General features: G+C 36.2%; 1 protein-coding gene and 1 long non-coding RNA gene across 7 annotated transcripts in view; one reads left to right on the top strand and one right to left on the bottom strand.

Annotated features, from left to right (window-relative positions):
• Nucleotides 1–5,622: 5,622 nt before the first annotated feature.
• LOC131490564 (ankyrin repeat domain-containing protein 26-like) overlaps nt 5,623–15,990 on the bottom strand; it is a 246,121-nt gene continuing 235,753 nt past the window's right edge. For 5 of the 6 annotated variants that reach the window (XM_058693065.1, XM_058693068.1, XM_058693066.1 and 2 more), the window contains 5 exons: nt 15,194–15,484; nt 14,441–14,658; nt 12,958–13,186; nt 7,247–7,292; nt 5,623–5,845 (listed from right to left, as the gene is read on the bottom strand). In XM_058693065.1, the coding sequence (XP_058549048.1) occupies nt 5,712–5,845; nt 7,247–7,292; nt 12,958–13,186; nt 14,441–14,658; nt 15,194–15,484 (918 nt within the window). In that variant the 3' untranslated portion in view covers nt 5,623–5,711. Of the gene's footprint in view, nt 5,846–7,203; nt 7,293–12,957; nt 13,187–14,440; nt 14,659–15,193; nt 15,485–15,990 lie in introns of those variants that run through there. The other variant, XM_058693074.1, reaches the window with a different exon arrangement.
• On the top strand, nt 8,548–11,847 carry LOC131490573 (uncharacterized). The gene is made up of 3 exons (XR_009251132.1): nt 8,548–10,685; nt 10,796–10,926; nt 11,124–11,847. It is a non-coding gene; the product is annotated as an uncharacterized LOC131490573 (long non-coding RNA).

Below are 15,990 nucleotides of genomic sequence, written 5' to 3'. Positions count from 1 at the left end.
TAGAAGATAAAGTTATGGAGAAAGAGGAAGCTGAAAGAAAGAGAGATAAAAAAATCCAGGAGTATGAGGGGAAAATTAGAGAACTAAGTGATACACTAAAAAGAAATAATATACGCATAATTGGTATCCCAGAGGAGGAAGAGAGAGGGAAAGGTGCTGAAGGGGTACTTGAAGAAATTATAGCTGAGAACTTCCCTGAACTGGGGAAGGAAAAAGGCATTGAAATCCAAGAGGCACAGAGAACTCCCTTCAGACATAACTTGAATCGATCTTCTGCACGACATATCATAGTGAAACTGGCAAAATACAAGGATAAAGAGAAAATTCTGAAAGCAGCAAGGGATAAACGTGCCCTCACATATAAAGGGAGACCTATAAGACTCGTGACTGATCTCTCCTTTGAAACTTGGCAGGCCAGAAAGGCTTGGCATGATATCTTCAGTGTGCTAAACAGAAAAAATATGCAGCCGAGAATCCTTTATCCAGCAAGTCTGTCATTTAGAATGGAAGGAGAGATAAAGGTCTTCCCAAACAAACACAAACTGAAGGAATTTGTCACCACGAAACCAGCCCTACAAGAGATCCTAAGGGGGATCCTGTGAGACAAAGTACCAGAGACATCACTACAAGCATAAAACATACAGACATCACAATGACTCTAAACCTGTATCTTTCTATAATAACACTGAATGTAAATGGATTAAATGCGCCAACCAAAAGACATAGGGTATCAGAATGGGTAAAAAAACAAGACCCATCTATTTCCTGTCTACAAGAGACTCATTTGAGATCTGAGGACACCTTTAGATTGAGAGTGAGGGGATGGAGAACTATTTATCATGCTACTGGAAGCCAAAAGAAAGCTGGAGTAGCCATACTTATATCAGACAAACTAGACTTTAAATTAAAGGCTGTAACAAGAGATGAAGAAGGGCATTATATAATAATTACAGGGTCTATCCATCAGGAAGAGCTAACAATTATAAATGTCTATGCGCCAAATACCGGAGCCCCCAGATATATAAAACAGTTACTCATAAACATAAGCAACCTTATTGATAAGAATGTGGTCATTGCAGGGGACTTTAACACCCCACTTACAGAAATGGATAGATCATCTAGACACACAGTCAATAAAGAAACAAGGGCCCTGAATGATACATTGGATCAGATGGACTTGACAGATATATTTAGAACTCTGCATCCCAAAGCAACAGAATATACTTTCTTCTCGAGTGCACATGGAACATTCTCCAAGATAGATCATATACTGGGTCACAAAACAGCCCTTCATAAGTTTACAAGAATTGAAATGATACCATGCATACTTTCAGACCACAATGCTATGAAGCTTGAAATCAACCACAGGAAAAAGTCTGGAAAACCTCCAAAAGCATGGAGGTTAAAGAACACCCTACTAACGAATGAGTGGGTCAACCAGGCAATTAGAGAAGAAATTAAAAAATATATGGAAACAAACGAAAATGAAAATACAACAATCCAAACGCTTTGGGATGCAGCGAAGGCAGTCCTGAGAGGAAAATACATTGCAATCCAGGCCTATCTCAAGAAACAAGAAAAATCCCAAATACAAAATCTAACAGCACACCTAAAGGAAATAGAAGCAGAACAGCAAAGGCAGCCTAAACCCAGCAGAAGAAGAGAAATCATAAAGATCAGAGCAGAAATAAACAATATAGAATCTAAAAAAACTCTAGAGCAGATCAACGAAACCAAGAGTTGGTTTTTTGAAAAAATAAACAAAATTGACAAACCTCTAGCCAGGCTTCTCAAAAAGAAAAGGGAGATGACCCAAATAGATAAAATCATGAATGAAAATGGAGTTATTACAACCAATCCCTCAGAGATACAAACAATTATCAGGGAATACTATGAAAAATTATATGCCAACAAATTGGACAACCTGGAAGAAATGGACAAATTCCTAAACACCCACACTCTTCCAAAACTCAATCAGGAGGAAATAGAAAGCTTGAACAGACCCATAACCAGCGAAGAAATTGAATCGGTTATCAAAAATCTCCCAACAAATAAGAGTCCAGGACCAGATGGCTTCCCAGGGGAGTTCTACCAGACGATTAAAGCAGAGATAATACCTATCCTTCTCAAGCTATTCCAAGAAATAGAAAGGGAAGGGAAACTTCCAGACTCATTCTATGAAGCCAGTATTACTTTGATTCCTAAACCAGACAGAGACCCAGTAAAAAAAGAGAACTACAGGCCAATATCCCTGATGAATATGGATGCAAAAATTCTCAATAAGATACTAGCAAATCGAATTCAACAGCATATAAAAAGAATTATTCACCATGATCAAGTAGGATTCATTCCTGGGATGCAGGGCTGGTTCAACATTCGCAAATCGATCAACGTGATACATCACATTAACAAAAAAAAAGAGAAGAACCATATGATCCTGTCAATCGATGCAGAAAAGGCCTTTGACAAAATCCAGCACCCTTTCTTAATAAAAAACCTTGAGAAAGTCGGGATAGAAGGAACATACTTAAAGATCATAAAAGCCATTTATGAAAAGCCCACAGCTAACATCATCCTCAATGGGGAAAAACTGAGAGCTTTTTCCCTGAGATCAGGAACACGAGAGGGATGCCCACTCTCACCGCTGTTGTTTAATATAGTGCTGGAAGTTCTAGCATCAGCAATCAGACAACAAAAGGAAATCAAAGGCATCCAAATTGGCAAAGATGAAGTCAAGCTTTCGCTTTTTGCAGATGACATGATATTATACATGGAAAATCCGATAGACTCCACCAAAAGTCTGCTAGAACTGATACATGAATTCAGCAAAGTTGCCGGATACAAAATCAATGTACAGAAATCAGTTGCATTCTTATACACTAACAATGAAGCAACAGAAAGACAAATAAAGAAACTGATCCCATTCACAATTGCACTAAGAAGCATAAAATACCTAGGAATAAATCTAACCAAAGATGTAAAAGATCTGTATGCTGAAAACTATAGAAAGCTTCTGCAGGTAATTGAAGAAGATATAAAGAAATGGAAAGACATTCCCTGCTCATGGATTGGAAGAATAAATATTGTCAAAATGTCAATACTACCCAAAGCTATCTACACATTCAATGCAATCCCAATCAAAATTGCACCAGCATTCTTCTCGAAACTAGAACAAGCAATCCTAAAATTCATATGGAACCACAAAAGGCCCCGAATAGCCAAAGTAATTTTGAAGAAGAAGACCAAAGCAGGAGGCATCACAATCCCAGATTTTAGCCTCTACTACAAAGCTGTCATCATCAAGACAGCATGGTATTGGCATAAAAACAGACACATAGACCAATGGAATCGAATAGAAACCCCAGAACTAGACCCACAAACGTATGGCCAACTCATTTTTGACAAAGCAGGAAAGAACATCCAATGGAAAAAAGACAGTCTCTTTAACAAATGGTGCTGGGAGAACTGGACAGCAACATGCAGAAGGTTGAAACTAGACCACTTTCTCACACCATTCACAAAAATAAACTCAAAATGGATAAAGGACCTGAATGTGAGACAGGAAACCATCAAAACCTTAGAGGAGAAAGCAAGAAAAGACCTCTCTGACCTCAGCCGTAGCAATCTCTTACTCGGCACATCCCCAAAGGCAAGGGAATTAAAAGCAAAAGTGAATTACTGGGACCTTATGAAGATAAAAAGCTTCTGCACAGCAAAGGAAACAACCAACAAAACTAAAAGGCAACCAACGGAATGGGAAAAGATATTTGCAAATGTCACATCGGACAAAGGGCTAGTATCCAAAATCAATAAAGAGCTCATCAAACTCCACACCCGAAAAACAAATAACCCAGTGAAGAAACGGGCAGAAAACATGAATAGACACTTCTCTAAAGAAGACATCCGGATGGCCAACAGGCACATGAAAAGATGTTCAACGTCGCTCCTCATCAGGGAAATACAAATCAAAACCACACTCAGATACCACCTCACGCCAGTCAGAGTGGCCAAAATGAAGAAATCAGGAGACTATAGATGCTGGAGAGGATGTGGAGAGACGGGAACCCTCTTGCACTGTTGGTGGGAATGCAAATTGGTGCAGCCGCTCTGGAAAGCAGTGTGGAGGTTCCTCAGAAAATTAAAAATAGACCTACCCTATGACCCAGCAATAGCACTGCTAGGAATTTATCCAAGGGATACAGGAGTACTGATGCATAGGGGCACTTGTACCCCAATGTTTATAGCAGCACTCTCAACAATAGCCAAATTATGGAAAGAGCCTAAATGTCCATCAACTGATGAATGGATAAAGAAATTGTGGTTTATATACACAATGGAATACTACGTGGCAATGAGAAAAAATGAAATATGGCCTTTTGTAGCAACGTGGATGGAACTGGAGAGTGTGATGCTAAGTGAAATAAGCCATACAGAGAAAGACAGATACCATATGGTTTCAGTCTTATGTGGATCCTGAGAAACGTAACAGAAACCCATGGGGGAGGGGAAGGGAAAAAAAAAAAAGAGGTTAGAGTGGGAGAGAGCCAAAGCATAAGAGACTGTTATAAACTGAGAACAAACTGAGGGCTGATGGGGGGTGGGAGGGAGGGCAGGGTGGGTGATGGGTATTGAGGAGGGCACCTTTTGGGATGAGCACTGGGTGTTGTATGGAAACCAATTTGACAGTAAATTTCATATATTAAAAAATAAAAAAAAAAAAAAAAAAAAAAGAATATACATCTTTTCCAAGTGCACGTGGAACATTCACAAAACAGACCGTATTCTGTATTGTAAAATGTTTTCAATAAATAAATTTAAAAGGAAAAAAAAAAAAAAAAAGAATATAGTACGATACATATCATATACAAAAGACCATTGGTAGTAGCAGTGGTTAAATCTCTGGGGGTCAAAAGTTGTTCATGGCTTTTTGACTGTGGGGGGCAGGGGTCAGAGCCTTTAACCCCATTGTTCAAGCGACAAGTGTATTAGAGTTAATGTTCTGATTGTGAAGGTTGTGTGGTAGTTATGTGGAATGTACTGACTTGTAGGATTTAAATGCTACAGGAATCAGGCATCCCGTTAGCAATTTACTTGCAAATGGCTCTGGGGCGGGGGAGGGGCAGTTCTTTTTTTTTTTGTTTCTCTATTTTTTCTTTTCTCTAACTTTGTTTCCAAAAAGCAAATCAAAAATAACTAACTAGCTAAATACATAAATAGAACAGGTGAAAAGCTTTAGGCAAATTTTATTTCTCCATGTGGAAAGAGCTATGAATCAGTGTTGACAATTAAAATTATAAATAGGTTTTATGGCACTATAAAAAATTGTAATATGTACAAACATTGGCAATAGCCATAGCAGGAATACATCAAACTAATGTCTAAATCTTTAGGCCCACATATAGTGATAAAAATTGGAAAACACAAAAAAGCCATCCATGAACACTACTGAAGTATTAATGACAACTTGTTTGTTTGTGTCCTGTTCAAACAGCAGGGAGTGGAACAGTCTGATGTATGTCAAACCCTCTAGTGCTGCTTTCCACGTACAAAATGGGCTTAAAATTTAATGAGATGCCAAGAAACATAGTTTAAAATATTATACAGATTTTCATTACACACATGTGACACAAAAACATTTTCCTTTAATCAAGATTTTTCCATATAGTGGACAATGTTTTGTAAGCATCCAGTAAATTTTTTCTATTTATTTTTCAAATCATATAATTTTTGTTCAAAATCTGTACATATTCTCGTGACGCTTTCCATACTGGATCTTGATTTAGAATTGAATCATCAGTAGATACTAAAGGAGTTCTACAGGATCCTCGTTCAAATTTGGTAGCAGCTGAAAAGGAAAAGAAAGAATTATCTTCTTTCTCCAAAATACTTTTCACTACAAGTCCTTAAAAAAAAAGAAGGAAAAGAAAAGAAAAGAAGAAAAGAAAAAGAACAAAAGAAAGTTGGGGCCTTTATGAAAAGGTGTTAAGAAAATTGAAAAACAACTACATACAACTGCAATATGAAACCCAAGATTAGTATTAAATATATCTTGCTCAGGGTTGCACACTGAATTAATTGCTATTGTGGATAAATATCAGAGTTTCTGGTTTTTTCATTACAAGGTGAAATTACAAGATGAGGACACAGTCCACCCTGAACAATCATAAACTATAAACTGAAAAATCAAACAGGCATTTCCCAACATTTCTGAACAGGACCTTCCTTGATATACAGATGTAAGTGACAGGTATAAAACACAGCACTACTGGAACATACAGAAGGGACATCCCAGTTTTGCGTCAATATTGTCTGCTTTTTGGTGAAGGTGATATGTAATCTGACACCTGAAGGACAAGGAAAGAGTATGCTAGGTAGAGGGAAGAAGCACATACAAAGAGCTAGAAGTGAGGAAGAACACTTGTGCAATTATGAGTAGTTTAGTTTGAGAAGGTGCTAGAGCAAAGCAGCAGAGTAGGGAAATAGTGAGACAAGGCTGAATAATCTGGCAAGAAGCAAACTGATTTGGGTGTTTTCATTCCATGCTAAGGAATTTGAAGTTTTACCCAAGGGCAAAAGCAATGACAAAGTCAATGAGTGAAGATTGAAACCCGTTACCTGTCAAGTGACAGCTATATGACCTCTAATTACTTAACCAAGCATGACTAAGACGACTTTGGCTTTTTGGGTCTTCTATCACTAGCGGAAACAACAATTTGATAAAGCACACCTTTTCTGAGACTTGTGCAGGTTGACAGTTCCATAGGGATGGCACCAGTGAAGGAAGATTATCGCCAGAAATAATAACAGATATATAGATTTAGGGAGATTGAAAAAATCTTCTTTAACGTTTATTTATTTTTGAGAGAGAGACAAACCACAAGCGGGCAGGGGCACAGAGAGAGGGAGACACAGAATCTGAAGCAGGCTCCAGGCTCCGAGCTTTCAGCACAGAGCCCTGTGTAGGGTCTGAACCCACCTGAGCTGAAATCAGTCGCCCAACCGACTGAGCCACCTGGGTGCCCCTAGACTTTTGGGGGATTTTAAAAGAGCTATGAAACACGAGGACTAAATGAGGAAGAAGTGTGTTCTTCATTATGCTCATGTTTTTACATCTTTTATTAGATATGTACAAAAAAATGTGAATGCAGTATCCCTTATCCAAACAATAGAAAGGGATGCCATTTACTATTTATAGTTTATTTCAGAAATCAATGATATCTAACTTCATACATTTTTGGCAACATACCTTCTTCTGGTGCTCTGGTTACTGCTTTCTCCAACTCCCGCTGCATCTGAAATAAGTCAAATATTATTTAGAATGTGTAAGGTAAACAAAAGACATTGTAGGAATTATATATAGCTTACGACATGTGGTCTTGAAACAATACTTGTAGAGATTAAACCGAAGTTAGGGATTGCTTACATAGAAAGACAATCACATGAATAAAATAAATTTCTACCTATTTTATGTTAGTTTTAGATAATTGAGAACAGATGCATACGTACATACATACACACACATGTATATATGTGTGTATTTATATATGTGTGTGTGTGTGTGTGTGTATACGTATATAAGATGCCATTTAAGTGAATCTGATAAAAAGCACAATTAATATTGATCTATTGAATGTGTATAATCTCTGAAAGGTGATGTTTGATCTTACTGGTACAAAAAAGTTTAAACAAGAATCATATTGTATACGGAATTATTACTTGGAAATGATTAGAAAACCTGCCATTTATGAAAGTTCAATCAGTTTTTTACCTTAATGAATTGTTCCTTAAAATGGGCTTTCCATTCTTTCACTTTTAGAAAAACAAAATTTGAAGGAATGCTTTTGCTATTAATTTTTCAGGACTGACTCTTAAATACATATAAAATGAAGAATGTGGGACTGTCATACTGTCATGTGGAAATTCTACTGGCAAAAAACTGAGCAATAATATTTTGCTATCTGTATTATGACTAAAACACTTATTTCTTTTCATATGCACACAAAGATTTCAGAAAATCTCTTTGAAGAAAGGAAAAATAGAGGGTTACAACAGTTTTCAAGCTTAGCTTCTGATTTATAACTTTCTCAATTAGAGATGAGGAAAACAATATACAATTTTCAATTGTAACTTTGTTTCCTTTCTCCAAATTAGGACCCAGTTTGGAAACACTTGACTTATTAAAGTTATGGTTATCTACTTACTTATGAAATGTGTACGAATATTTCCAACTACAGGTGACCCTTGAATAACACAGAGGTTGCGGTGCAGTCAAAAACCTGCATATAATTTTTCATCCCACCAAAACTTAATTACTAATAGCCTACTGTTGACCAGAAGCCTTACCGGTAACATAAACAGTCGATCCACACGTGTTTTGTACAGTAGAATAAGCCAGGGCAAAAAAATGACATTGAGAAAAACAGAAGGAAGAGGAAATACACTTACAGTACTATACAGTATCCAAAAATAATCCATGTGTAAGTAAAGTAGACCCGCACAGTTCGAAACCATGTGGGTCAAGGGTCAATTGTATATTCCTGTCTAGAATGTTCTTATTTAGATCTTTCTTATACAAGGTAGCCTCTCCCTGAATGCCCCAAACGGGCTCCAAAATAGTGTACTGAACATAATCAACACTGGTGATAAGGATTCCAATGTCTTTACAAATGTAGGTGTGAGGACAAAGGTTTTGGCTGACATGTTTCCCGATATTTTCAGAGACTATTTTCCCTAATACCTTTTTTTAATTGAAGTATAGTTGACAGACACTGTTACACTAATTTCAGTATACAAATTCAGATTGGACAATTGTAGACACTATGCTATGCTCACTACCATACGTGTAGTTACCCTCTGTCACCATACAACATTAATACAATATTATTGAGGATATTTCATATGCTGTATTCTTCATTCCTGTGACTTACCTATTTTATAACTGGAATTTGTACCTCTTCCTCCTCTTCACCTATTTTGTCCTTACCCTCTACCCACCTCCCCCCTACCAACCACCAATGTGTCCTCTGTAGTTATGATTCTGTTTGTTGACTTGTTTAATTTTTTTTATATTCCACATGTAAGTGAAATCAGATGGTATTTATTTGTCTTTCTCCGATTTATTTCACCTAGCATAATACCCTCTAGGTCTATCAATGTTGTCACAAATGGCAAGATCTCATTCTTTTTGATGGCTGAGGTATATTTCATTGTATACATATTACACATCTTCTTTATCCATTCATCTATCGATGGACACTTAGGTTGCTTCCATATTTTGGTTATTGCAAACAATGTCTCAATAAACATAGGGATGCACACAGCTTTTCAAATTAGTGTTTTCATTTTCTTTGGGTAAATACGCAGTAGTGGAATTAATGAATATCTATTTTTAAGTTTTTGAGGAACCATAACACTTTTTTGACAATACCATTATATTCTGGCAGTATAAAATGAATGGGACAACTTTACTATACCAGACTTATAAAATTAATAACTCAATACCAGATGATGGGGGAAGGCTTTATTCAAACAACTTTATATTACCATTAATAAATACGATATAAAATATAAACCACGTTTTTTACATGACATGACTTAAGGAACTACCAAGGTAATGTTGCATCTTTTCCCCAAAAGCTCTTTTCCTAAATATTTACCTCTGTGACCTTTATATGTTTATTTCTAGGTAAAAACTGTGTTTCGATGGTGAAAATAGCTTTCAAGTCCATGAATAAGGACACATGTGTACTTTTATGTATACCTTTCCATTTATCAGAAATATAAGAGGGTGAGAAAATTATACACAGAAAAACTATATATCAGCAAATTTTAATTCAAAGAACATTTTTAAAGAATTTTTAATTAGAAGGATTTTCTCATTACTGTTAGCATTCAAATATGGCCCATAGAAATCTAAGGTTCGGTTGAAGACACTGCAGGATTGAGGGACAAGGAAGTCACAGCCATAGTCTCCATCTCTCCTTTAGTTAGACAGCTCTACTTCTCTCTGTTTTACACAATACAGTTTAATGCAAAAAAAAATTACGTTCTATTCTTTGAAAACAAAATTATTTTGAAGGTATAAAAGTCACTAATTTAGTCAAAATCCCGAATTTTGCGTAATAGACAAAAAGGGCTCAGAGAGAGTGTACTTTGCCTGAGGTCATGAAACCAACTAGATGCAGACCAGGAATACACTTCTGGTCTTACCAAGCCTAGAGTTCTATGCCAGTTACTTCCTCATAGTCAGAAAAATATGTATATTTTAAGTATAACTCAGAGAAAATGAATACATAAAACTTTGTCATGTGGCTCAATAATGTTTAGGTATGAGGCACACAATGGTAGCTCTCTAACTAAATTACAAATTTTAAAGTCATGAATAAAAATAAAGGAACAGAAATTATGTTAACTCCTTTTAGTAGCAGTCAGTTTTTAAGCACAACGTTTTTAAACCACAGGACAGAGAACTTGAGAGAGAGAAGCTTTAGGTGAAGCAAGCAAGCTGAAACTGAGGAAATTCTTCCTGAAAGAATGATTTATTTCTTTCCAAGAAAATTTGGTTTATCAAAATCAATCAACAAATGAGGGAACCCATGGTGTGGTCATTTACAGCAATATTTAAAACCCAACAGATTTCTCTTTCCCATCTAGCATGCTTCTGTCTAACCTCTCATCATTAGTTGGTAGGTACAAAAGACACAATTCACTTTATTTATAATTTAAATCCGGTCAGAAATAATAGGTGAACCTTCACTTCTCACATTTGGACTTATCTCTCTCTCCCTCCCGACAGGAAGGGAGACTTACCTAACGGGTGAATTTGGGAGAAGGAGCTAAGCAGTGCTTATGTGTTTCTGAATCTCCTCTTTGAAAAGATGTGCCTGCCCACAGTAACATGAATTTGTGTCTGCTCTCAGCTCTGCGGTAAGCACCCGGCCCCCGGGGTGGGGGTCAAGCATTTGTTTCCTCAATTTACAACTGTGTGGGGAAGTGCCCAATTTGGGAGGAAGCCCAATGTGGCTAACATAACCTAAATCATATCCTCCAATTTGTTAGTGTGTATTAGTAATAAAGCTACTAAGTTTCTCTCCATCTCCCTGTCTCCTGTGTTCTGAATTTAGAAAGAGAAGAGCAGTGTTACTTGCAGCCTACCCAGTGTCACCTGTCACAGCTCCACCAAGAAAAATGACTAGACAACACTTACAGAAACATTCTCTTCTTCATTGACTTCATAACTAATGTACATTGTTCAAAAGCAACGCCCACTCAAAAGAGAGAAAAAGTTGAAAGAAACCATTTTAGAAACAAACATAGAAAGTCAGACAAACTGAGGACACAGAGGAATACCTTCCAAATGAAAGAACATGACAAAACCTAAGAAAAAAAAAACTAACAAAACTAAGAAAAAAAACTAAGAAAAAAAAACAGAGATAAGTGATGTACCTCATAAAGAGTTCAAGGTAAAGGTCATAAAGATGCTCAGTGAACTTGGGAGGAGAATGAATGGATCCAGTGATAACATCAACAAAGAGATAGAAAATATAAAAAAGAACCAATCAGAGCTGAAGGATACAATAAGAGAAATGACAAATACACTAGAGGGAATCAACAGCAGGTACAAAGATGCAGAAGAACAGATCAACAATTTGCAAGACAGGGTAGTAGAAATCATCCAAGATGAAAAACAAAAAGAAAAAAGAACTTTAAAAATGAGACTAGGTTAAGGGACCTGTGGGACAACATCCAGTGTAATAATACTTGCATTCAAGGGGTTCCAGAAAAAGAAAAGAGAAAGGGGCAAAGAACTCATTTGAAGAAATAAAAGCTTCATTTTAAAAATTCAAATATTTGCTTGATTTAGCTATTTATAAAATGCTCTACAATCGCTCAAGAGTGATTCAATAAAAATTGAAACAAAGGTGCTATAAGTAAAAAAAAAAAGGATAAAGAAAAGAGTGCCATAAGTAAGAAAGCAATTAAAGATGTATTCTCATGTAAGAAAATAGCAAAAATTTAACTTAAAAGAGAAATTAACCTTTTTAGTGTTACAAGTTGATTTAATTCATAAAAAGGACTTACCGTGGATTCTTTTTTTTTTTTTTTTAAAGTAGCCTCCATGCTTAGTGTAGATCCCAATGCGGGACTTGAACTCATGACCCTGAGATCAAAACCTGAGCTAAGATCAAGAGTTAGATGCTGAAATGACTGAGCCACCCAGGCACCCCCTTGGATTCTTTTAAATAGTAAACATTCATATGTCGTTAAGTGTTTGGAGGACGATCATTCACTGACATACAGGGGTGCAAAAACTGGATGATAGCACAACCTTCAAATGTTTATGAACCACTGCCAACTGAAAATAAGTCCAAGCATCTAAGTGTACCTGTGGTCAGAAGGCAATAACATTTACTTTCTAAAATCAAATTTAAATGAAAGCTTTTCAAGAAATTTAACATGGGTCAGTTTAGTTATATTTATTGAATACAGTTAATACTAGGTGTCTCTTGTGGCGCACCTGGGTGGCTCAGTTGTTTTCAGTGTCCAAATCTTGATTTTGATTCAGGTCATGATCTCATGGTTTTGAGACTGAGCCCCACATTGGGCTCTGTGCTGAGCATGAAACCTGCTTGGGATTCTCTTTCTCCCTCTCCTTTTGCCCCTCCCCTGCATGCACTCACTCATTCTCTCGCTAAAATAAAATAAAAATAAGTATCTCTTGGAAATGAGAGATCAAGGGACTAATATATATATATTATATATATATATATATATATATATATATATATATATATATATATATATATATAATTTACCTCAATTCTTTCTTAGCACATATAATTATGACTTTTACTTTGTATGTATTAGTTACTGAAACAACTCAGAATTGCACCAAACTAAAAGCAACAATTATATCAGATATCTGAAACCCAAAGTAAAACAGATAATATAACTAACCTTCCACAAGGAAGTCTCCCAGTGGTCATATGACGGTCGTGGGGTTAAGGTAGGAATCACCAAGTTTCCTCGTGGAGTAAGGTTTCCATTGAGCACTGAATTATTTTCAAAATGTCCACAATAAGGTGTTTCCAGGCCTGGGCTCATAGTAAGAGTCCTGAGTAAAGTTTGATGCTGCTGTCTCTCCGCAAGAAGTTTTGTATTGCTCTCTGACAGCCTCTCATTAGTCCTGTGAAGATTAAAAAACACAAATATATTTTCTTTTTCCCTAAATCATTCCTAAATGACTTACATCTTTTTAAGTTTCCATAATAGTAAATAGCATTTGCCATTGAACAGTGTTTTAACACTGAACATGTGACAGAGCACACCTACTATCTAAAATTATACTTTTAAAATTGTTCTAAAGAAATACTTATGTTTCCAGGGGGACCCCTAACGAACAATTCAAATGAGGGAAGGGAGAGAAGTGGCTATCAGTGATGTACACGGCTTAATGAATAATACTTGCTGTCTTCTGGAATGGCTGTACCGGCAGGATCCTTCAGGATGCCATTATATATACATACTTATATTTCGTAAACCTGTTTACAGATATAAAAATAAACCATCCCTCAAAGACATTTTCAAGCATTTGCTTTCACCACTCTTGCACATTTCACTTACTATCTCAAAGAAACTGAGCATTTGACACTGAGGAATCAGTGAGACCAACAAGCTCTAGGGGAGATAGTAGATGGCAGAGGTGTGATCAGAAAGAACTAAAACAGCACAGAGGCAATTAGCTTATAACAGTTACCAAGGCACTGGAGGCAGAATCTGCCCTTTCTGTCTTCAGTCTTCCACACACCTCCCTCCCACCATGGTGCTCTTTTTTGCCACTTTGGGAATTATACTCCCCTTCAGCCCTGTGTGAGTCTTTCTGTATTTCACATATATGCCATTATGTAAAGTAGAAAAAACATAAAGGATAGTTTGTCTCAAGGCCCACTCTAGTAATAATACCAAAGTTCACAATCAAGAGAATAAATGTACCAAGCTGCCAGGATGAGTAGTAGTAGTACTTGAGCTTTTAGGTTAAAGATGTCATCTTCCAAAAATGAACTCATCGACATTTCTATTTAGGGTACTTCTGGCAAGCAATTTTATAATAATATACTTCTAAATGAGAAAGCTTCAAACAATGCACTTAAAGACTAGCAGATCCGATCAATGGAAAATATACAGGGCGGGGGGTGCGGGGGGGGGGGTGGGGGAAGAGGTCCTGTAAAACCAAAAAGAACCAAAAAGAAGAGGAGGAATGCAAACTGTCCTGGACTAACATTTCAAAGGTAAGTTCACTTAGAAACATCATTTTCCAAAATTACACGATCTAGTTGGCTTTCACTTCCTACTCATCTCATGATCTTGGCTCCACAGAAATTATGCTTTAGAGGCAAATTAATAAGCTAAATTTCTTGTCTATGATTCTGTTTTGGCTTACCTGTTCAGCTTATTTCTCAAGGACTTGCTAACTTTTAATTCTTCTAGGTAGAGTTGCCTGTAGGTTTCCAACTCTGTTTTAGTAGATTCTTCTTGAGACGTCTTCATTGTAGAGACCTGAGATTCCAGATCTTTAATTCTAAGTTCCATTTGACTTCTCGTTGAAGCATGAGCATTTTCTCTTAACTGGTCCAAGTTTTCTTGAGCTGCTGCTTGTGCCTAAAGCAAATTAATGGGATAGTTTTAAAATAGCTATAATCTGAATAATTAATTATACCTGTTTCCTTTAGTTCTGAGTCAGTGATTCAGAGAGCAATTTTAAATGAAAAAAAAGCTCAAGTGTAAAATATTTATCATCAATGCCAACTGAATTAAATATGATTTATAAAATTAAAGTTCAATCATTCTTGTATTAGTATTCACACAATCTGATAATTCAAATAATAGAATCAACGACAAAATTTTTAAAGTCGACAATAACCTTAAGAATAATCCAAGTACAGTGCAATTTTTAAATCATAATTTTTCTTTTCCTCTTAATAGTGAGACTAGTTGTTTAAATCATCATTTTTTCTTATCCTCTCGATTTAGTAGGAACAATGATGAAAACTGAACTCGTTAAAGGGAGGAACAAATGCCTCCAGAAGTCTACAAGTTACCATAAAGCAAGTAGAGGAAACCCATACAACACATCTATCCAAAATGTAATTTGCAGTGAAATGAATGAAAGCACATTACAGATCAGTCAATTAACCTGTAAAAACAGGTTGACTTCGTGTAATTTTTCTGCCGTGTCCAGTCGTGCTCCTTCTTCAACCTCCCGTTTATACTGTTCCACTTGACTGCACTCTACCATATTCATTTCCATAAATTGTTTCAATTTTACTACTTCTTGTTGTAACTTCTTGTTATTGCTCTCTAGTTTTTCACGTTGTCCTTCGAAAGCTTTCATTGATAATAACTCTTGTTGAAGAATTTGATTTTGTGCATCCAGGTGTAGACATTTTGAAGATGTAGTTTCCATTTCTGTTGTAAGGACATCAGCCTGCATGAATAAAATACTATAGTTTGGAAGTGGAGTGAAAAGAGTCTAACCCAAAACTACTATCAAAATTTTTTTTCAGATTTTAAGTAACCTCTAAGCCCAGTGTGAGGCTTGAACTCACAATCTCAACATCAAGGGTAACTAAACCAGCCAGGCACTCAAAATGTTAAATAAACTCATTTGCAATAAAATGTTCCCTGTCTTAGAATGTGGACCCTTAAACAACTCAGAAAATCAAGAGCAAAGTTAAAGCCATCAGGTGTTACTGAAATAGATCTTTGCTATCATTGTCTTTACTACACAACATTTGCACCTGATTCTAAACTTTTATTTTTCTATCATTCTTTCATATCTTTCTTTCATAAAATAAGTCCCCTCTTAGGAGAAAGTCTCTTAGCCCTTCCCCGATCTTAACACTCCATAATTTTTAAAGAAGTTTTAGCAATATCATATTGACTTATGTATGCCCGAGTTCAAAAATACGTCCCAAGATAAGACTCTGAAAA

The sequence above is a fragment of the Neofelis nebulosa genome, chromosome 11 (genome assembly GCF_028018385.1).
Source record: "Neofelis nebulosa isolate mNeoNeb1 chromosome 11, mNeoNeb1.pri, whole genome shotgun sequence".
Taxonomy (NCBI): Eukaryota; Metazoa; Chordata; class Mammalia; order Carnivora; family Felidae; genus Neofelis; species Neofelis nebulosa.
Note: the sequence above shows the minus strand (reverse complement) of the source record. Positions and strands in the feature narration are given on the sequence as shown.